This window comes from Serinus canaria, chromosome 25 (genome assembly GCF_022539315.1).
Source record: "Serinus canaria isolate serCan28SL12 chromosome 25, serCan2020, whole genome shotgun sequence".
NCBI lineage: Eukaryota > Metazoa > Chordata > Aves > Passeriformes > Fringillidae > Serinus > Serinus canaria.
In genome coordinates, this window is record NC_066338.1 from 13,781,365 (window position 1) to 13,802,542 (window position 21,178).

General features: G+C 63.2%; 1 protein-coding gene across 1 annotated transcript in view; it reads right to left on the reverse strand.

Annotated features, from left to right (window-relative positions):
- Positions 1 to 2: 2 nt before the first annotated feature.
- The window catches only part of LOC108964320 (host cell factor 1-like), a gene marked incomplete at its 3' end in the record, with an annotated part of 21,750 nt that continues 574 nt past the window's right edge, over positions 3 to 21,178 (reverse strand). Inside the window, 24 exon segments of the mRNA XM_050984843.1 lie at positions 3 to 224; positions 1,085 to 1,270; positions 1,904 to 2,038; positions 3,381 to 3,502; positions 3,899 to 4,294; positions 4,813 to 5,245; positions 5,677 to 5,855; positions 5,963 to 7,664; positions 7,999 to 8,204; positions 8,750 to 8,888; positions 9,364 to 9,506; positions 10,398 to 10,614; positions 11,247 to 11,351; positions 12,137 to 12,367; positions 13,476 to 13,531; positions 13,534 to 13,672; positions 14,720 to 14,880; positions 15,509 to 15,719; positions 15,775 to 16,018; positions 16,886 to 17,081; positions 17,577 to 17,683; positions 17,934 to 18,018; positions 19,355 to 19,563; positions 21,002 to 21,162. Of these exon segments, the coding sequence (XP_050840800.1) occupies positions 3 to 224; positions 1,085 to 1,270; positions 1,904 to 2,038; positions 3,381 to 3,502; positions 3,899 to 4,294; positions 4,813 to 5,245; positions 5,677 to 5,855; positions 5,963 to 7,664; positions 7,999 to 8,204; positions 8,750 to 8,888; positions 9,364 to 9,506; positions 10,398 to 10,614; positions 11,247 to 11,351; positions 12,137 to 12,367; positions 13,476 to 13,531; positions 13,534 to 13,672; positions 14,720 to 14,880; positions 15,509 to 15,719; positions 15,775 to 16,018; positions 16,886 to 17,081; positions 17,577 to 17,683; positions 17,934 to 18,018; positions 19,355 to 19,563; positions 21,002 to 21,162 (5,985 nt within the window).

Genomic DNA, 21,178 nt, shown 5'->3' on the forward strand with positions numbered 1-21,178 from the left:
CCGGTGGTGTGGTCGATGTGGGCGCTGGCCAGGCTGGAGGCTGGCACGAGGCACGAGGGGCTGGGCCCGCAATAGACCCTCATGAAGGCCAGCTGGGCCCCCCCCCCGCGGGCCTCGGGACCCCCCCCGGGCCCCCCCTGGATGGCCAGGTACACCGAGTACTCGGCGATGCGGCCCGACGTCACCGAGGGCGGCTCCCACGTCAGGTGCGCTCCGTCGGGGCTCTGGGGACAGAGGGGACAGAGGGGACACGGGGTCAGGGGGGCATGAGGGGACAGAGGGACATGGGGGCTCAAGGGGGACAGAGGGACATGGCGAGATACAGGGGACATGGGGTCAAGGGGGACAGAGGGGACACGGGGTCAGGGGGGCATGGGGGCGTCAGGGGGGGACATGGGGGACATGATGGGACACAGGGGTCAGAGGGGCATGGGGGACATGGAGGAGTCGGGGGGACACAGGGTCAGGGGGGACACGGGGACATGGAGGAGACAGAGGGGACATGGGGTTGGGGGGCATGGGGGACATGAGGGGCTCAGGGGGAACACAGGGGGATGGGGGGGTCAGAGGGGACACAGAGGTCAGGGGGGACAGAGGGTCAGGGGGACATGGGGGTCAGGGGAGAAAGCAGAGACGGGGGGGGGGACATGGGTCAGGAGGTGACACAGAGTTGAGGGACATGGGGGGGACACAGGAGGGTCCCTGTAATGGGTCTGGGGTCCCTGCTGTGGGCCTGGGGTCACCCTGCTGATGCTGATGGCGCAGGGCGCCCCCGGGAAGACGGGCAGGGATGGGGCTGGGGGCTGGCTTGGAGTTGATGTTATGAGCTCCCCCATGGCCTGGGGTCCCTGTAATGGGTCTGAGGTCCCTGTAATGGGTCTGGGGTCCCTGTGATGGGTCTGGGGTCTCTACCAGGGGTCACCTTGCTGATCTTGATGGCGCAGGGCGCCCCCAGGAAGCCACGCAGGGATGGGGTCAGGTCAGGTTGGGTTTGGGTTGATGTTATGAGCTCCCCTATGGGTAGGGGTCTCTGTTATGGGTCTGGGGTCCCTCTAATGGGTCTGGGGTCTCTGCCAGGGGTCACCTTGCTGATCTTGATGGCGCAGGGTGCCCCCGGGAAGCCGGGCAGGCAGGTTTTGAAGGCCGACAGCTCCGAGAAGGGCCCGCGGCCGCAGGCGTTGAGCCCGGCCACGCGGAACTTGTACGCCGTGCCCGGCTGCAGCTCCTGGCGGCGCAGCTGGGAGTGGTCCGGGACCCCCGAGGCCTCGTCCTGCGGGGACATGGGGACACCGTGGGGACACAGACACAGAAACCCCCCTGGATATGGGGACACGGACACAGGAACCCTCCCAGAGCCGGGGACATGGACAGAGAAACCCCCTGGACATTGGGGACAGCGCCTGGGACCCCCGAGGCCTCCTCCCGTGGGGACAGTGTGGGGACACGGTAGGGACAGAGAACCCAGGGGTGTCCCCAGGTGTGTCCCTGGTGTCCCCAGGTGTGTCCCCAGGTGTGTCCCCATGTCCATCCCCAGGTGTGTCCCCGTGTCCCCAGGTGTGTCCCTGTGTCCCAAGGTGTGTCCCCCTGTCCCCATGGCTGTCCCCAGGTGTGTCCCCGTGTCCCCAGGTGTGTCCCCATGTCCCCAGGTGTGTCCCCATGTCCCCAGGTGCATCCCCGTGTCCCCAGGGCTGTCCCCGTGTCCCCAGGTGTGTCCCCAGGGCTGTCCCCGTGTCTCCAGGTGTGTCCCTGTGTCCCCAGGTGCGTTCCCGTGTCCCCATGGCCATCCCCAGGTGTGTCCCCGTGTCCCCAGGTGCGTTCCCGTGTCCCCAGGGTTGTCCCCAGGTGTGTCCCCCTGTCCCCAGGTGTGTCCCCAGGTGTGTCCCCGTGTCCCCAGGTGGCTCACGTCGGCGGGGGGCGCGTCCTCGGGGGGCAGGAAGTAGTGGGTGACCATCATGGTGGTGCCCTTGATGACGCCCACGTCGAACCATTGGTTCTCCTTCTTGGGCAGCGCCTTGGGCGGCGCCCCCGGCTCCGGCTTCTGCACACGGGGGGGATTTGGGGCAAATTGGGGCATTTTGGGGATTTTTGGGGGTGAAATTGGGGGGATTTCTTGGGAGACTTCTGGGGGAATTGGGGAATTTTTTAGGAGGAAATTGGGGATTTTATGGGGGGAATTTGGGGGGGATTTTTAAGGGGGAAAATTGGGGATTTCACAAGGGGGAAATTGAGGGGATTTCATGGGAGACTTTTGGGGGAATTGGGGAATTTTTTAGGAGGAAATTGGGGGATTTATGGGGGGAATTTGGGGGGATTTTTAGGAGGAAATTGGAGAATTTTTTGGGGGGAAAATGGGGATTTTTAAGGGGGGGAATTGAGGGGATTTCTAGGGAGACTTTTGGGGGAAATTGGGGAATTTTTTAGAAGGAAATTGGGGATTTTATGGAGGGATTTTGAAGGGGGAAAATTGGGGATTTTTGGGGTGAAATTGGGGGGATTTCTTGGGAGACTTCTGGGGGAATTGGGGAATTTTTTAGAAGGAAATTGGGGAATTTATGGAGGGAATTTGGGGGGATTTTTTAGGAGGGAATTTGAGAATTTTTTGGGGAAAATTGGGGTTTTTATGGGGGGAATTTGGGGGGATTTTTAAGGGGGAAAATTGGGGATTTTACAAGGGGGAAATTGAGGGGATTTCATGGGAGACTTTTGGAGGAATTGGGGAATTTTTTAGGAGGAAATTGGGGATTTTGTGAGGGGGAATTTGGGGTCATTTCAGGGAATTTTTTAGGAAGAAATTGGGGAATTGTTTTGGGGGAAATTAGGGATTTTATTGGGGGGAATTTGGGAGAATTTTTAGGAGGAAAATCTGGGATTTTGTGGGGTGGAATTGAGGGGATTTCTTGGGAGATTTTAGGGGGGAATTGGGGAATTTTTGGGGGGAAAATTGGGGATTTTATGGGGGGAATTTGGGGGAATTTTTTAGGAGGAAATTGGAAAATTTTTGGGGGGAAAATTAGGGATTTTGTGGGAGGATTTTTGGGGGGGAAATTGGAGGGATTTCTGGAGGAAATCCAGGGGTTTCTTGGGGGGAATTGGGGGGATTATTGCCAGGATTTTATGGGGGGAAATAGAGGGAATTTGGGGGGGAAATCGGGGGATTTCTTTGGGGGGAATTTTGGGGGGATTTTTTCAGGGGATATTGTGAGAATTTTGTGGGAAATTGGGGGATTTTTGGGGGAGATTCTGGGGAAATTTCTGGCAGGTTTTGGGTGGTTTCGAGGGGAATTTCGGGGATATTTGGAGGAGGATTTCTGGGGAGTTTTTGGGTGGGTTTGTGAGGATTTTGGGGGGGATTTCAAGGGAGATTTCCCCTCCCCACTCACCACGGGGGTGCTCTCGATGCCGTTGGCCACCTCGGCCAGGGCGGCAGCCGCCTGCAGCTTGGCGGGGCTGGGGGCCACCGTGGGGCCTGGGGGGGCCACGAAGGCGCTCGAGGGGGCCAGGCCTGGGTGGGGGGGGGCACAAAATATTGGGGAGGGGGCTTTAAAACCTCCCCTGGAATTCCTCACCCAACCCACTGTCAGCAGTGGGGGCTCAAACCCTGCTCCTTGTCGTGGGTGCTCCCCCCAAAGGGTCCCAAACCCACCCATGGGTGTCCCCCAGACCCTATTTGGGTGTCCCCCCTTCTGTGGGTGCCCCCCCAGGGGCCCCAAATCCCCCATGGGACCCCTCCCACCCCATAAACATCCCCTAAAAGAACCCCCCTCTCAAAATGGGAGCCCCCTAAGGGGTCATAGCCCCTCCCATGGATCCCAAACCCACCCCCCAAAGGACCCCTCTCCCCTCCCCCATCGCCGTGGGCGGGGGTCCCAGCCCCAGAGCCCCCCCTGTGGTGTCTCACCGTCGCCGGGGGGGGGCAGCAGGGTGGCGGGGGTGCCACCCCCGGGCACTGTCCCCAGGTCCCCCAGGCCGTTGGTGTCACCCGCGGGGTCGTTGAGGCTGTCGGCGGGGGCCAAGGCCTCGGTGGGCAAATGGGGAGGGGGCGCGGCCGCCTGGGGGGGGGCGGCGGGGGCGGGAGGGGGAGGGGCGGGGGTGGGGGGCGCTGGGGGGGCCGCGGGGGGGGTCCCAGCCTCGGCCAGGTGCTGCTGGTGCTGCACCAGAGCCGCCAGGTCCTGCTGGGTGAGCACCAGGGGCAGCGCCCCCCCCGCGCCCCCCGCCCCCTCCGAGACCCCCAAGGCCCCCCCCAGCTCCGAGGGGCCCCCCCCGGGCTCGCCGGGCTCCAGCGGCTCCGATGTCCCTGTGGGGAGGGGGGGGACACACGTCAGGGGTGGGGGCAGGGTGTTGGGGTCAGCCCAAAATCCACCCCGTGGGGTCACTAGGGTCACCATGGCAACCACTGTGTGACCCCCATAACCATGGGACCACCAGCACGGGACTGAGACCCCCGTGACCACCCCCAAACTCACCAGGACCCCCCCCCCAAATCCCCCAGGACCCCCTAAAATCCCCCCAGGACCCCCCAAACCCTCCCCAAACTGACCCATGACCGCCTGCTCTGTGGCCTGGATGGCCAGAGCCTGGGCCTGGGGTCACCACCATGGGACCAAGACCCCCGTGATCACCCCCAAACCCTCCCAGGACCCCATCAGGACCCCCCAAACCCCCCCAAACTGACCCATGACAGCCTGCTGGGTGGCCTGCAGCACGGCCTGGATGGCCAGAGCCTGGGCCTGGGGTCACCACCATGGGACCACCAAGACCCCCGTGACCACCCCCAAGGACCCCCCAGACCCCCCCAGGACCCCCCAAACTGACCCATGACAGCCTGCTGGGCAGCCTGCAGCACGGCCTGGATGGCCAGAGCCTGGGCCTGCGCCTCCTCGCTGGCCGCAGCCGCCGCCGCCGCCTCGGCCGCCGCGGTGACCGCCAGCTCCTCGGGGGTCAGCCCTGGGGGTCCCCCCGCGCCCCCCGCCTCGGCCAGCAGCTCGGGGGGCAGCGCCAGCCCCTCGGCCGGGCCCCCCTCGGCGGCGGCCGGCGGCAGCACCACCACGGCCAGCGGCTCCGGGGACCCCCCGGGCTCGGCCCCGGTGTGGGAGGGGGCGGCCTCGGGCCCGGGGGGGGACGGGGAGGTGGCTGAGGAGGGGTCCTGGGCTGGGTGGGGGTCTCCAGGAGGGGTGGGAGTGGTGGTGGCGGTGCTTGGGGGGGTCTCGGGGGGTGCCGGGGGGGATTCGGTCAGCGACGAGATGGTCTGGGGGGGGGGAGGGGAGAGGAAAGGGGGTTGGGGGGGGGGAGAGATAGAGACACCCCCCCCCCCCCAAAATGGGGGGCTTGGTGGTGGCACTGAGGGCACCCCCCAGTGTCCCCAACCCCCCACAATGTCCCCAAGCCCCCTCCCAATGTTCCCAGACCCCCTCCAAGTGTCCCCAAACCCCCTTTTTAATGTCCCCAAATCCCCCTCGAGTGTCCTCAAAACCCCTCCCACTGTCCCCAACCCCCCCCCGACGTGCCTAAACTCTTTTCCACTGACCCCCAACACCCCCCCTCGCTGTCCCCAAACCCCCTTTTAATGTCCCCAACCCCCTTCCAATGCCCCAACACCCCCTCCCAGTATCCCAACCCCCCCCCCCACTGTCCCCAGACCCCCTCCCCAGTGTCCCCAGTGTCCCCAAGGCCGCTCACCGGCACGGCCGGCCCCGGCGCTGGCGTGGACTGAGTGACCGTGGTGACCGCCCGGGGCTGGGGGGTCCCGCTGCCGCTGGGGCCGGGGCTGGGGGTCCCGGGGGGCACGGGGGGACCCCCACCCTCGCTGGGAGGGGTCTCCCCCTCCCCCTGCCCGTTGGCAGCCGGCGGGGGGGGCTCTGTGGGGACAAGGGGAGGGGTCAGCGAGGTGACCACCCCAAAGTAAGGGAGCAGGGGACGATTTGGGGACGATTTGGGGATGATTTGGGGACAATCTGGGGGTCACCTTGGCTGGCACCCATGCTGGCGGTGACCGTGGTGGCCGTGGCCGTTGTCCCCGTCTCGTGGGTCTCGCAGGGGGGGTTGGAGCAGGCGCGGGGGGGGCTGGTGGCGGTGGCACAGGGCGGGGGTGGCGGTGTCACCCCCTCGGTGGTGGCCGTGCTGGTGGCCCCGCTCTGGTGGCTCTGGCAGGGTGAGGACCCCGCTCTGGTGGCCGTGCTGGTGGTCCCGCTCTCGGGGGTCTCGCAGGGGGGGTTGGCACAAGGCGGGGACCCCCCCGTGCTGGAGGAGGTGGCGGCGGTGGCAGCGCTGGTGGCCGTGGTGGTGTCACCCGGCCGGGAGCCCGCGGTGGCCGTGGTGGCCGTGTTGGTGGTCCCGGTCTCGTGGGTCTCGCAGGGGGGGTTGGAGCAGAGCTGTGACGATGTCGTTGTCACCGTGTTGGTCGTCCCCGTCTCGTGGGTCTCGCAGGGGGGGTTGGAGCAGGGGGGGACACCTCGAGGCGGTGGCACCGCTGTCCCCGACTCGGGCGGGGGGCGCGAGGTGGCCGTGGTGGTGGTGGCCGTGCTGGTTGTCCCCGTCTCGTGGGTCTCACACGGGGGGTTGGAGCAGAGCCGTGTCCCCGTGGTTGTCACCGTGCTGGTTGTCCCCGTCTCGTGGGTCTCACACGGGGGGTTGGAGCAGAGCCGTGTCCCCGTGGTTGTCACCGTGTTGGTTGTCCCCGTCTCGTGGGTCTCGCAGGGAGGATTGGAGCAGGGTGGCCTTGGTGCTGTCACTGTCACCGTGTTGGTTGTCCCCGTCTCGTGGGTCTCGCAGGGGGGGTTGGAGCAGAGCTGTGACCCTGTCACTGTCACCGTGTTGGTTGTCCCCGTCTCGTGGGTTTCACAGGGCGGGTTGGAGCAGAGCTGTGACCCTGTCACTGTCACCGTGTTGGTTGTCCCTGTCTCGTGCGTCTCACAGGGGGGGTTGGAGCAGAGCTGTGACCCTGTCACTGTCACCGTGTTGGTTGTCCCCGTCTCGTGGGTCTCGCAGGGGGGGTTGGCACACAGCCGTGTCCCCACGGGGGTCTCACAGCTGGTGGTGGTGGCCCCGGTGGCCGTCCCCACCTCAGGCTGTCCCCAGGGCGTTTGGCACGGGGCTGCCTCCTGCGTTTGGCACGAGGTGACACCGGTGACACCGGTGCCACCACCACCACCGCCTTCGGGGGGACACAACCGCGCCGTCATCGTCGTCCCCGTGGCCACCGTCTGCTGCGTGGGGCAGGGCGGTCCCCCGGGTGTCCCCAAGCGTGCTGTCCCCACTGTCCCCGCCGCCGTGGGGGTGTTGGTGGTCCCCGTCTCGTGGGTCTCGCAGGGGGGGTTGGAGCAGGCCCGGGGGGGCGCCGCCACCGCCGTCCCCCCGCCCGTGTCCTCGCAGAGCAGCTGCAGCTGTCCCCCCCCTGTCCCCACGTTGGCCACCAGGCTGGTGGTGGCCGTGTTGGTGGTGCCGGTCTCATGGGTCTCGCAGGGGGGGTTGGAGCACACCAGGGTGACGGTGCCCGGGGTGGCCTCGGCAGGGGGGGGCTCGGCCAGGCTGCCACCCCCCGAGGTGGCCGCGGGGGGACCTTCGGCCGTGGGGGACGCCAGGATGGACACGGGGAGGTCGTGGACGGGCTGGGCCTCCACGCCGCTGGGTGTGGTGATCAGTGTCACCTGCGTGGGCTGGGACACCGGCTGTGTCCCCAAGCGGGGGTCAGGGGAGGTGGCACTGAGCACTGACAGCGCCCCCACCCACCCCCAGCCTCAAATCTCTGTGACCCTCCTCCTTTGTGTCACCCCAAATTCCTGTGTGTCCCCTCCCCGCTCCTGTCAGCAGCACGGCTGGGGCTGAGCTGCATTTGGGGACAACACAGATGTCCCCTGTGTCCCCAATGTCCCCTCACCTGCATGGTGATGGTCAGTGTCCCCAGTCCCCCCTGTTCCCAATGTCCCCAGTGTCCCCTCACCTGCATGGTGATGGTCAGTGTCCCCAGCCCCCCCGTCCCCTCTGTCCCCAGTGTCCCCTCACCTGCATGGTGATGGTCGGTGTCCCCAGGCCACCCCCGGCCGCGGTGGCCGTGATGGCCGCAGGGTTCAGGACCTGGCTGGACAGGGTGGCGATTGTCCCCAGGGTGGTGATGGGTGTGGCCAGCGAGGCTGTGGCACTGTGGCCACCTGCCCCCCCGGCCAGGCTGGTGGACACTGTCCCTGTCACCGTCCCCAGCGTGGTCACACCTGCCAGGGACATGAGGACAGTGAGTGACCGTTCAGCAAAGTGACCACAAAGTGACCCCGTGGTGCCACAGTGACCCCAAAGTGACCCCAAAGTGACGCCGTAGTGCCACAGTGACCCCCCCTGTGATGTGGTGACACTGACCCCTGCCAAGTGACCTCCTGGTGTCCCCCTACTGTCCCCACGACCCCTCCACCCACCCAGTGGTACCCCTGACCACAAGGGTGGCCACCTCAGTGTCCCCACGGTGACCCCAATGACCCCTCCAGTGACCTCTCAGTGACCCCCCCTGGTACCTCCCCACCCCCACCACTGGTGCCCTTGACCACAAGTGACCACCCCAGTGACCCCTGGATGGCCCAATGACCCCAGAGTGACCCCAACTCACCAGAGGTGCCCTTGACCACCAGGGTGGCCACCCCAGTGACCCAGAAGTGACCCAATGACCCCAGAGTGACCCCACTCACCAGTGGTGTCCCTGACCACCAGGGTGGTCACCCCAATGACCCAAAGGTGACCCAATGACCCCAGAGTGACCCCAACTCACCGGTGGTGCCCTTGACCACCAGGGTGGTCACCGTGGGCTTGACGGCCGAGACGGTGACGGGGGTGACCAGCCGGACCCCCCCCATGGGCACCGTCCTCAGGATGGTCCCCGGCTGTCCCGGGGCTCCCTTCAGCACCACCTGGGGGACACGGGGACACCGCTGTCACCTGGACACCCTCGGGGCTGGGACTCCTCACTGGTGTCACCAAACCCCCCCTCGCCACTGTCATCAATGTCCCCAACCCCTCAGGTGATCCCACCGGTGTCCCCAACCCCTCATTTGACGCCACCCCGGTGTCCCCAGTGTCACCAAACCATTGTCTGACCCCACCCCGGTGTCCCCAGTGTCACCAAACCCTCGTCTGACCCCACCCCTGTGTCCCCAACCCCTCCCCATGTGACCCCTCCCCTGTCCCCTCCATTGTCCTTCAACTCCCCCAATCTCAGGTGTCCCCAGGGTGGTTCAGGTGTCCCCAGGGCGGGGTTCAGGTGTCCCCAGGTGTCCCCCGGGTGGTTCAGGTGTCCCCAGGTGTCCCCAGCGCAGATTTCAGGTGTTCCCGGGGGAGGGTTAAGGTGTCCCCAGGTGTTCCCGGTGTCCCCAGGTGTGCCCTCACCTGTGTCACGCCCTGCTGGCCGTGTCCCCCGCCCAGCTTGGGGACAGCTGTGATGATCTTGGCGGGGGTCCCGGTGCCCGAGGTCATCACCTTGGTGGTGATGATGGTGATGGGGGACTTGATCCCAGGGCTGCTGGTGACACCTGGGGACACGGGGCGGGGTCAGCAGGGTGACAGGGACACAGGGGTCACCCCCTGTCACTCACTGGTGGCCCCTGACAGGGTGGTGATGGAGGATTGGGAGGATGGGGGAGTTCGGGGGTCTCAGGGTAATTTGGGGAGGGGTCTCACCAACTGGGTGATGATGGCTGACATGGAGATGGTTTTGGTGAGGGTCTCAGGGGGCTTGGGGGTCTCAGGGAGGTCAGGGATGGTTTGGGGGTCTCAGGGTAATTTGGGGAGGGGTCTCACTCACCGGTAGCCCACGACTGGGTGATGATGGCTGACATGGGGATGGGTTTGGTGGGGGTCTCGGGGGGTTTGGGGGTCTCAGGGTAATTTGGGGAGGGGTCTCACTCACTGACTGGGTGAGGATGGCTGACATGGGGATGGGTTTGATGATGGTGGTGGTCCCAGGGGTGGGGTCAGGGGGGATGTTTGGGGGTCTTAGGAAGGTCAGGGATGGTTCGGGGGTCTCAGGGAGGTCAGGGATGGTTTGGGGGTCTCAGGGTAATTTGGGGAGGGGTCTCACTCACTGACTGGGTGATGATGGCCAACGTGGAGATGATTTTGGTGGGGGTCTCGGGGGGTTTGGGGGTCTTAGGAAGGTCAGGGATGGTTCGCGGGTCGCAGGGAGGTCAGGGATGGTTTGGGGGTCTCAGGGTAATTTGGGGAGGGGTCTCACTCACCGGTAGCCCCCGACTGGGTGATGATGGCTGACATGGGGATGGGTTTTGATGATGGTGGTGGTCCCAGGGGTGGGGTCAGGGGGGATGTTTGGGGGTCTTAGGAAGGTCAGGGATGGTTCGCGGGTCGCAGGGAGGTCAGGGATGGTTTGGGGGTCTCAGGGTAATTTGGGGAGGGGTCTCACTCACCGGTAGCCCCCGACTGGGTGATGATGGCTGACATGGGGATGGTTTTGGTGGTGGTCCCGGGCTTGGTGGTGCTGGGGGACACGCTGCTGATGCCCAGGATGGTGGGGGGCTTGGCCGCCCCCGTCCCCGCCTGCGTGCTGGTCAGGATGGTGGTGGGCTTCCCCTCCCCCGACGTCACCAGCTTCAGGATGGTCCCCGCAGGCAGGGGACCCTTGGTCTGTGGGGGGGACAGAGGGGTCACTCGGGGGGGGGGGGTCACTCGGGGGGGGGTCACTCGGGGGCGTCAGTTGGAGGAGTGGTCACTCAGGGGGTGGTCACTTGGGGAGGGGTCACTCAGGGGGGGGGTCACTCGGGGGAGTGGTCAGTTGGGGGAGGGTGTCACTTGGGGGAGTGGTCACTTGGGGGGGTCACAGGGTGAATGGTCACTAAGGGGAGTGGTCACTCGGAGGGGTCACTCAGGGGGTTGGTCACTCAGGGGAAGGGACAGTCAGGGGGGTGGTCACTCGGGGAGGGTCACTCGGGGGAGTGGTCATTCAGGGGAGGGGTCAGACAGAGGGGTGGTCATTTGGGGGGGGTCACTCAGGGTGAATGGTCAGTCAGGAGAGTGGTCACTCAGGGGGGTAGTCACTTGGGGAGTGGTCACTCGGGGGAGTAGTCACTCGGGGAGTGGTCACTTGGGGAGGTGGTCACTCGGGGGGGGTCACTCAAGAGAGAGTGGTCACTTAGGAGTGGTCACTCAGGGGAGCAATGGTCAGTGAATTTTGGTCAGAGACTCGGGGGCCTGAGAGGTCTCAGAGATTTGGGGGATTTTGGGGTGGTTTTGGGGTAATTTTGGGTTTGGGGTGTCACCTGGATGATCTGGGTGACAGGGCCACTCGAGGCCTGCCCGGTGACAGCCGAGCTCTGCACGGGTTTCGTCTGCACCACCGACATCACCTTGCCCAGGTTGGAGATCTGGGGGGGCCCAGGGTGGGTCAGAGACCCCCCAAATCTGTGTCCCTCCCTCCAAATCTGTGTCCCCACCCTCCCAGCATCCCCTTTGTCCCCAAACTGGGGTCCCCACACCCCCAGAGGCCCCAAATCTGTGTCCCTATCCCCCAATGTCCCCCCTGTCCCCAAACCGGTGTTCCTACCCCCCTCAATGTCCCCAAACTCCTGTCCCCACTCCCCCCCACTGTCCCCCTGTCCCCAACTCACTGTCCCCTCTGTCCCCAAACCCATGTCCCACCCACTGTCCCCAAACCCATGTCCTCCCCATCTGTGTCCCCTCCCCAATGTCCCCCCTGTCCCCAAAGGTGTCCCTACACTCCCAATGTCCCCAAACCCGCGTCCCACCCAATGTCCCCCCTGTTCCCAGAGGTGTCCCCACACTCCCAATGTCCCCAAACCCGTGTCCCCCTCAATGTCCCCAAAGGTGTCCCCACACTCCCAATGTCCCCAAACCCGTGTCCCCCTCAATGTCCCCAAAGGTGTCCCCACACTCCCAATGTCCCCAAACCCATGTCCCCCTCAATGTCCCCAGAGGTGTCCCCACACTCCCAATGTCCCCAAACCCATGTCCCCCTCAATGTCCCCAAAGGTGTCCCCACACTCCCAATGTCCCCAAACCCGTGTCCCCCCAATGTCCCCACACTCCCAATGTCCCCAAACCCGTGTCCCCCCAATGTCCCCACACTCCCAATGTCCCCAAACCCGTGTCCCCCCCAATGTCCCCCCTGTCCCCAAAGGTGTCCCCTCACCAGGGCGCTGCCCCCTGGCACGGAGATGGGGCTCTTGACCAGCGTGATGGTCTTGGTGACCCCTCCGACCACGGTGGTGACCACCTGGGCCTGCTGGGCCACTGTCACCGTCCCCGACTTGTGCACGGTGATGATGGGCCTGGTGGCCGCGTTGGTGGCCGCGGGGGACGCCCCCGCCGTGCCCACCTGGGCGGCCGCCGTCTTCAGCATGCGCGTGGCTGGGTTGCTCACCTGGGGGGACATTGAGGGGACAGTTGTGGGGACAGCGTGGGGACGTGGTGGGGACAGCACAGGGACAGAGTGGGGACACGGGGGGACCTTAAACGGATAGTGTGGGGACATTGTGGCAACATTGTGGGGACAGCACGGGGACATTGAGGGGACAGCACGGGGACATGGTGGGACCTTAAACGGATAGTGTGGGGACATTGTAGGGACATTGAGGGGACAGCATGGGGACAGCACAGGGACATTGTGGGGACAGCGTGGGGACGTGGTGGGACGTGGTGGGGACAGCGTGGGGACAGCGTGGGGACATGGTGGGGACATTGAAGGGACAGCGTGGGGTCATTGTGGAGACATTGAGGGGATGTGTAGGGACATTGTGGGGACACTGACGGGACACTGAAGGGACAATGTGGGGACATTGAGGAGACGTTGAGGCAACATTTTGGGGACGGTGTGGGGACATTGTGGGGATAGCACAACATTGTGGGGACATGGTGGGGACAACATGGGGACATTGAGGGGTCATTGAGGGGACAGTGTGGGGACAGCGTGGGGACTGAGGGGACAGCATAGGGACAGCATGGGGACATTGTGAAAACATTGAGGGGTCAGTGTGGGGACATTGAAGGGACACACGGGGACATTATGGGGAGATTGAGGGGACAGAGTAGTGACAATGGTGCAGACATGGCGGGGACATGTGGGGACACGATGGGGACTCTCATGGGGACATGGTGGGGAGATTAAGGGGACATTGTGGGACGTCACAGGGACATGGTGGGGACACAGTGGGGAGATTGAGGGGACATGGTGGGGATGTTGTGGGGACAGTGTGGGGACACCCACAAGGCTGCTGGTGACACCCAGGGTCACCTTGAGTCACCCGGTGTCACCCCAGTGACCCCCTCAAGCCCCCGCCAGTGATACCACGGGGTCACATCGAGTCACCCAGTGCCACCCCAGGTCACTCAAACCCTGGTGACACCACGGTGACAATGACACTGCCATGGCATGACCTCACCAAATCCCCCCAGTGCCACCCAAGCCCTGGTGACACCACGGTGACAACGACACCCCCCAGCGCCACCCAAGCCCCCGCAGTGTCCCCTACCATGACAGGTGACGAGGCCACCTTGACGGTGGCGGGCAGGGTGGTGGCCCCGGGGTGACAGCCACCGTCTTGACGATGGTGGCCCCCGCGGGGACGCTGAGCACGGTGGGCGCCGAGGCCGGCGGGATCTTCTGGGTGGCCGCGGCCGCTGCGGCCAGAGCGGCCATGCCGCTCATCTGGGGGCTGCTGCCGATCACCTGCGGGGGGGGGACACACCTGAGCACACCTGGGACACCTGGGGAGACACCTGGGGACAGCTGGGGACAGCTGGGAGACACCTGAGCACAGCTGGGGACACCTGGGGAGACACCTGAGCACACCTGCGGACAGCTGGGGAGACACCTGAGCACACCTGAGCACACCTGGGGACACCTGGGGGGACACCTGAGCACAGCTGGGGACAGCTGGGGAGACACCTGAGCACACCTGGGGACACCTGGGGACACCTGGGGGGACACCTGAGCACAGCTGGGGACAGCTGGGGAGACACCTGAGCACAGCTGGGGACACCTGGGGACAGCTGGGGAGACACCTGAGCACACCTGGGGACAGCTGGGGAGACACCTGAGCACACCTGGGGACAGCTGGGGATTGCTGGGGTGGCACCTGAGCACACCTGGGAACAGCTGGGGATTGCTGGGGTGGCACCTGAGCACACCTGAGCACACCTGGGGACACCTGGGCACATCTGGGGATACCTGAGCACACCTGGGGACAGCTGGGAACACCTGGACAAATCTGGGGACTGCAGGGGGGGTCACCTGAGCACACCTGGGGACAGCTAGGGACTGCTGGGGACACCTGGGGACTGCTGGGGGGGCACCTGAGCACACCTGGGGACAGCTAGGGACAACCTGAGCACACCTGGGGGCACATGTGAGCACACCTGGGCACAGTTAGGGGCACATCTGGGGGGACACCTGAGCACACCTGGGGACAGCTGGGAACACAACTGAGCACATCTGGGGGGCACCAGGTCACACCTGCTCACACCTAGGGACAGCTAGGGGCACCTGATCACACCTGGGGTACACCTGAGGCCACCTGGGACAGCAAGGTGACACCCAGGTACCACCTGTGTCACACCTGAGTCACCTGGGGCTCACCTGTGTCACACCTGTGTCCCCAGTATCCCCGCAGGACCCTCTGTGCTCCCTCCCTCTGTCCCCAACCACCCCCATGTCTCCTCCCCGTGTCCCCTCCCCATGTCCCCCACCTGTCCCCCCAGGTGTCCCCGCTCTCACCGTGCCCTGGGGGCTCTGGGTGGGCACCACCATCCTGACGCCGGCGGGCAGCGATGTCACCGTCACCGGGGCCTTGCCGGGCCCGGCAGAGCGCACGGTCACCAGCGGTGGCCCCGCGGTGGCCGCAGGGGGACCGGTCACCTTCAGCACCGCTGGGACACCTGCCAGGGGACAGAGGGGTCAGGGATACCCAGGGACATCCCCTGTCACCTTCCTGTCCCTCTCAGTGTTCCCCCTATCCCAATGTCCCCCCTAATGTCCCCAGTGTCCCCCCATGTCTCCAATGTCCTCATCCCTGCCCCACCATGTCCTCCCCAATGTCCCCAACGTCCCCTGCAATGTCACCCTTTCCCAACGTCCCCATCTCTGCCTCCCCTGTGTCCCCAGTGTCCCCATTTCCCCCCATGTCCACATTTCCCCTCCCAACAATGTCCCCTATGTCCCCATCTCCCCCCATGTCCCTAATGTCTCCCACCAATGTCCCCATTCCCCGCCCATGTCCCCATTCCTCCCTCCCACAATGTCCCCAATGTCCCCCTCAATGTCCCCAATGTCTCCACCTCCCCCCATGTCCCCAATGTCCCCATTCCCACAATGTCCCCAGTATCCCCCCCAATGTCCCCATTCCCATAATGTCCCCAATTACCCTCATCATGTCCCCAATATCCCCCCCAATGTCCCCATTCCCAAATGCCCCCAATTACCTCAGCATGGCCCCAATACCCCCCAATGTCCCCATCACCCCCCCACATGTCCCCCAATGTCCCCAACACCCCCCTTGTCACTCACCGGGTGCCCTCCCTGCCGTGGCACCTCCACCGGCCGCCGCCGCCGTTGCCCCCCCGGCCGCCGGCAGCACCTGCAGGGTGGCACCGGGGGGCGCTGCCACCGCCCCTCCCGCCGTCCCCGCTGCCGCTGCCACCGCCGCCACCCCCGCGGTGCCACCACCGGCCGCGCCCGCCGCCGTGCCCGCCGTGCCCACGGCGGCGGCGGTGACGCCGGCGGGTTGGGGGGCGCGGCGGGCGGGGGCAGCAGGGTGAGCCCCACGCCCCCACAGCTGGGGCAAGGGCGGGGGGCGCGGGCGGCGGCGCGGGCGCGGCGGGCGCGGGGCTCTTGGGGGGGTTGGCGGGCACCGAGGGCACGGGCGGCGGCGCGGGCGCGGCGGGCAGCTCGTACTTCTGCAGCTGCAGCAGGTACGAGTCGGCCGTGGGCACCGCGCCCCAGCTCACCTCCAGCGACGTGGTGTTGGCACGCACCAGCTGCACGCGGCCCGGCGCAGGTGGGCGCTCTGAGGGGAGAGGGGACAGCTGGGTACACCTGGGGTACACCTGGGGTACACCTGGGGTACACCTGGGGTACACCTGAGTACACCTGGGGTACACCTGGGGTACACCTGCGTACACCTGGGGTACACGTGGGTAGGCCTGGGGTACGCCTGGGTACAGGTGGGTACGCCTGGCTACACCTGGGGTACACCTGGGTACACGTGGGTACACCTGTACCACTCCTATCACACCTGGGGTACACCTGGGTACAGGTGGGTACACCTGTACCACTCCTATCACACCTGGGTACACCTGGGAGTACACTGCAGTAGGTACACCTGGGGTACACCTGGGTACACGTGGGTACACCTGTACCACTCCTATCACACCTGGGTACACCTGGGTACAGGTGGGTACACCTGGGGTACACCTGGAGTAGAGGTAGGTACACCTGGGGTACACCTGGAGTACAGGTAGGTACACCTGGGGTACACCTGTACCACTCCTATCACACCTGGGTACACCTGGGTACACCCATACCACTCATATCTCACCTGGGTGACACCTCAGTTACACCTGTGTCACACCTAAGCGAAACCTGGGATAGAGCTAGGTGACACCTTTGTCACACCTGGGTTACTCATCTGTCTCCAGGTACCAAAGGCCCTTGCAGCCCCCTCAAGACCCCCAGGTCCTTGCAGCCCCCCCAGACTCACCTGTCTCCAGGTACCACAGGTCCTTGCAGCCCCCCCCAAGACCCCCAGGTCCTTGCAGCCCCCCCCAGACTCACCTGTCTCCAGGTACCACAGGTCCTTGCAGCCCCCCAATCACCTGTCTCGTCCCAGGCCTTGCAGCCCCCAGCTCCAGACCTCCAGCCTCAAGACTCCCAGTCCCAGGTTCGTACCACAGGTCCTTGCAGCACACCTGGTTGTTTTCCAGGCCTCACCTGTCCGGTACCAGGTCCAGCACACCGGTTCCAGGCCTGCCGTCGCAGATGTAGAGGCGGGTGGCGATGGCCACGGCGCAGTGCCCGGCGCGAGCCCGCGGCACGTTGTCCTCCAGGGTCTCCAGCACCAGGGGCTCCCAGGCCATCGAGTCTGGGGGGTCACAGAGGGTTTGGGGGGGTCACAGAGGGGTCTGGGGGCTCGGGGAGGGGTCTGGGGGAATTTGGGGAGGGGTTTAGGGAGGATCTGGGGGTTCCTCCAGGGTCTCCAGCACCAGGGGCTCCCAGGCCAAGTCTGGGGGGGGCAAAAACGGGGGGGTTTGGGGGGGGTCACAGAGGGGTCTGGGGGCTTGGGGAGGGGTTTGGGGGAATTTGGGGAGGGGTTCGGGGGGTCCTCCAGTGGCTCCAGCACCAGGGGCTCCCAGGCCATCGAGTCTGGGGAGGTTTGGGGGGATTTGGGGAAAGTGGGGAGGGGTTTGGGAGGATTTGAGGGAGTATTCAGGGGGGTTTTAGGGTGGATTTGGGTCAGTTTTTGGGGGTCCCAAACCCCCTCCTCACCCAGGCTGAGATTTGGGTGTTTCAGGGTGGGTTTGGGGGGTTTTAGGGTGGATTTGGGGTCAGTTTTGGGGGTCCCGAGCCCCCTCCTCACCCAGGTTCAGGCAGGCCAGGGTGTTGGTGCACTTCCACTCCTTCTCGTGCGTCGCCACCTTCACGTCATCCATCACCAGGGGCACCCACCCCCCAAAAACGTACATCCTGGGGGGATCAAGAGGTTAGGGGGGTCAGGGGGACACCCAGAGACCCCCACCCCCCAAAATTTTCATCTTTGAGGGGGTCACGAGACCACCCATATTAATTAATAAAATAAATAACCCCCCCCACTAAGGACCTCAACCCCCCCGGGGTGGGGACAGGGACACAAAGGGACCCCCTCAGGATAAAGGGGGGGGGTCAGGAGGGGATTTGGGGAGGTTCTTTTTGGGGAGGGGGTCGCCCCCAGACTCACTTGTTGCCGATGGTGGTGGCCGAGTGGAGGCTGCGGGGGAGGGGAGCGACCCCACTCAGGCTCGGTTTGTTCCAGGTCAGCGTCTCTGGAAACCCCCAAAAAGTGAGGAAATTGCCCCAAAATGTGAGAAAACGGCCCCAAAATGTGAGGAATCGACCCCAAAATGTGAGGAGGAAATGACCCCAAAACGTAAGGAGGAAACAACCCCAAACCCACTGAAAATGTAAGGAACAGCCCCAAAACTCTGCAAGATGTGAGAAAAACTCCCTCTGAGTCCCTTATTCTGTTATGTCACCCGTATCCCCCAGACCCCAAATCCCCTAAAAACCCCAAAATCCCCCCAAATCCCCTGAACCAATATCCAATGTCCACAAATCCGCCACCCTGCAGCCGCTCATGCCCCCGTAGATGTCAACATTCCCCAATGTCTCTCACTACCTCTCACTTTTTTGACCCCAAAACCCCTCCAAACCCCACAAAACCCCCATAAAACCCCACAAAACCCCTAAAAATACCCAAAATCCCCCCATACCAATATCCAAGGTCCACAAATCCCCCAGCCTGCAGCCGCTCATGTCCCCATAGATGACATCTCCCAGTAACCTTAACTACCCCTTACTCCCCTGACCTCAAATCCCCTAAAACCCCCCCAAAACCCCATAAAACCCCACAAAACCCCCCAAGAAACCCCAAATCCCCCCGTACCAATATCCAAGGTCCACAAATCCCCAGCCTGCAGCCGCTCATGCCCCCGTAGATGTCAATGTTCCCCAATGTCTCTCACTACACCTCTCACTTCTTTGACCCCAAAACCCCACAAAACCTTTCCAAACCCCACAAAACCCCCAAAAACCCCCAAAACCCCAAATCCCCCCATACCAATATCCAAAGTCCACAAATCCCCCAGCCTGCAGCTGCTCATTCCCCCATAGATGACAACATCTCCCAGTAACCCTCACTGCCCTCCATTCCCCTGACCCCAAAACCTCTAAAACCCCCCCAAAACCCCACTAAACCCTCCAAAACTCCACAAAACCCTCAAAAAACCCCAAAACCCCCAAATCCCTCCATACCAATATCCAAAGTCCACAAATCCCCCAGCCTGCAGCCGCTCATGCCCCCATAGATGACATCTCCCAGTAACCTTAACTACCCCTTACTCCCCTGACCTCAAATCCCCTAAAACCCCCCCAAAACCCCATAAAACCCCACAAAACCCCTAAAAATACCCCAAATCCCCCCATACCAATATCCAAGGTCCACAAATCGCCCAACCTGCAGCCACTCATGTCCCCGTAGATGTCAATCTCCCATGTAACTCTAACTACCCCTTACTCCCCTGACCCTCAAATCCCCTAAAACCCCCCAAAACCCCATAAAACCCCACAAAACCCCTAAAAATACCCCAAATCCCCCCGTACCAATATCCAAGGTCCACAAATCGCCCAGCCTGCAGCCGCTCATGCCCCCGTAGATGACGAGGCGCGAGCGCCGCCCGTCGCGCTCCGTGTACACCACGGCCGTGTGGGATTCCCGGGGAGGGGGCAGCACCCCGTAGGTGATGGGGATGTCCCAGGCCAGCACCCCCGAGCCTGGGCGCAGCTCCAGCACGTACAGGTCGTTCAGGTACCTGGGGAAAAGGGATAGGGGGTCAGGGGATCCTATAAAAAATCCTAGAAGGGTGATTGGATGTGCGGGACTGGCTTAAAAAAAGGTGGTTGAAATATGGGATTGCCCTAAAAGGTCCTTAAATGCCATAAAATGTGTTCAGTGTCACCTGTGCTCAGGTGTGCAGGTGTTCAAATATCTAGAGAGAGGAGTAAGAAGGTCTGGACACCCCAATAAAATCCTAAAAGGGTGATTGGATGTGTGGGACTGGCTTAAAAAAGGTGGTCGAGGATACGGGATTGCCCTAAAAGATCTCTTAAATCCTATAAAATGCAGCCAGGATGGCCCCAGTGTCACCTGTGCCCAGGTGTGCAGGTGTTCAGGTATCTGGGGAGGGGATTAAGAAGGTCTGGACACCCCAAAAAAATCCTAAAAGGGTGTTTGGATATGTAGGATTGCCCTCAAAGGTCCCTTAAATGCCATAAAACGTGCCCAGGGTGGTCCCAAAGATACCTGTGCCCACGTGTGCAGTTGGTTTAGGTATGTGGGGAGGGGGTCCAGAAAGTCAGGAGACCCCAAAAAAATCCTAAAAGTGTGTTTGAATATATGAGACTATCCTAAAAGAGTGTGGGAGATATGGGATTGCACCATAAGATCCCTTAAATCCCATAAAATGTGCCCAGGGTGGTGCCAATGTCACCTGTGCCCAGGTGTGCAGGTGTTCAGGTATCTGGGGAGGGGATGAAGAAGGTCTGGACACCCCAAAAAAATCCTAAAAGGGTGCTTGGATGTGTGGGACTGCCATAAAAAAGGTGGTTGGGAGTATGGGAGGGTCCTCAAATCCCCTAAAACGCAGCCAGGATGGCCCCAGTGTCACCTGTGCCCAGGTGTGCAGGTGGTTCACAAAGTCAGGAAGGGTTTTGGGAATGTAGAACAGCCCCAAAAGAGTTCTTAAATCCCCTAAAATGCACCCAGAACGGTGCCAGTGTCACCTGTGCCCCTGCCAGGGATCCCTGAGTCCACCTAAAAATGACCCCAAAGTTTTGGGGTCACTCCTGTGTCCCCCAAAGATGGGGAATGTCCCCAAATCCCAATCCTATTCCCAAGGTTTTGGGGTGTCCCCAGGGTTTTGGGGTGCACCTTCAAAGGTCCCTGTGCCCCCTAAAGGTGATCCCAATGTTTCAGGCTCACCCCATGCCCCCCAAAAATCCCTGTGTGCCCCCAAAACAGCCCCAAGCCCCCTCCAGTTATCCCCGGAGGTTTTGGGGTACCCTGGGGTTTTTGGGGTGCCCCCGGGGTTTTTGGGGTGCCCCCTAAAAACGACCCCAATGTTTCAGCTTCACCCCACCCCCCCAAGTGCCCCCAATCCAGCCCCAAGCCCCCTCCCCCCACTGATTCCCGGGGTTTTTGGGGCGCCCCCGAGGTTTTGGGGTGCCCTGGGGTTTTGGGGTGCCCCATACCGGGGGATGTTGTTTTTGGGGTCCTCGCTGTCGTTGGCCAGCCCCCCAAACAGGTAACACTTGTTGCCCACCAGGGAGAAGCTGTGGCCCAGCCGAGGGCAAGGGGGGGGCCCATTTTTGGGGGTCTTCGCCTTCAGCCGCTTCCACTCCCACCTGGAGGCCTGGAATGGGGAGGGG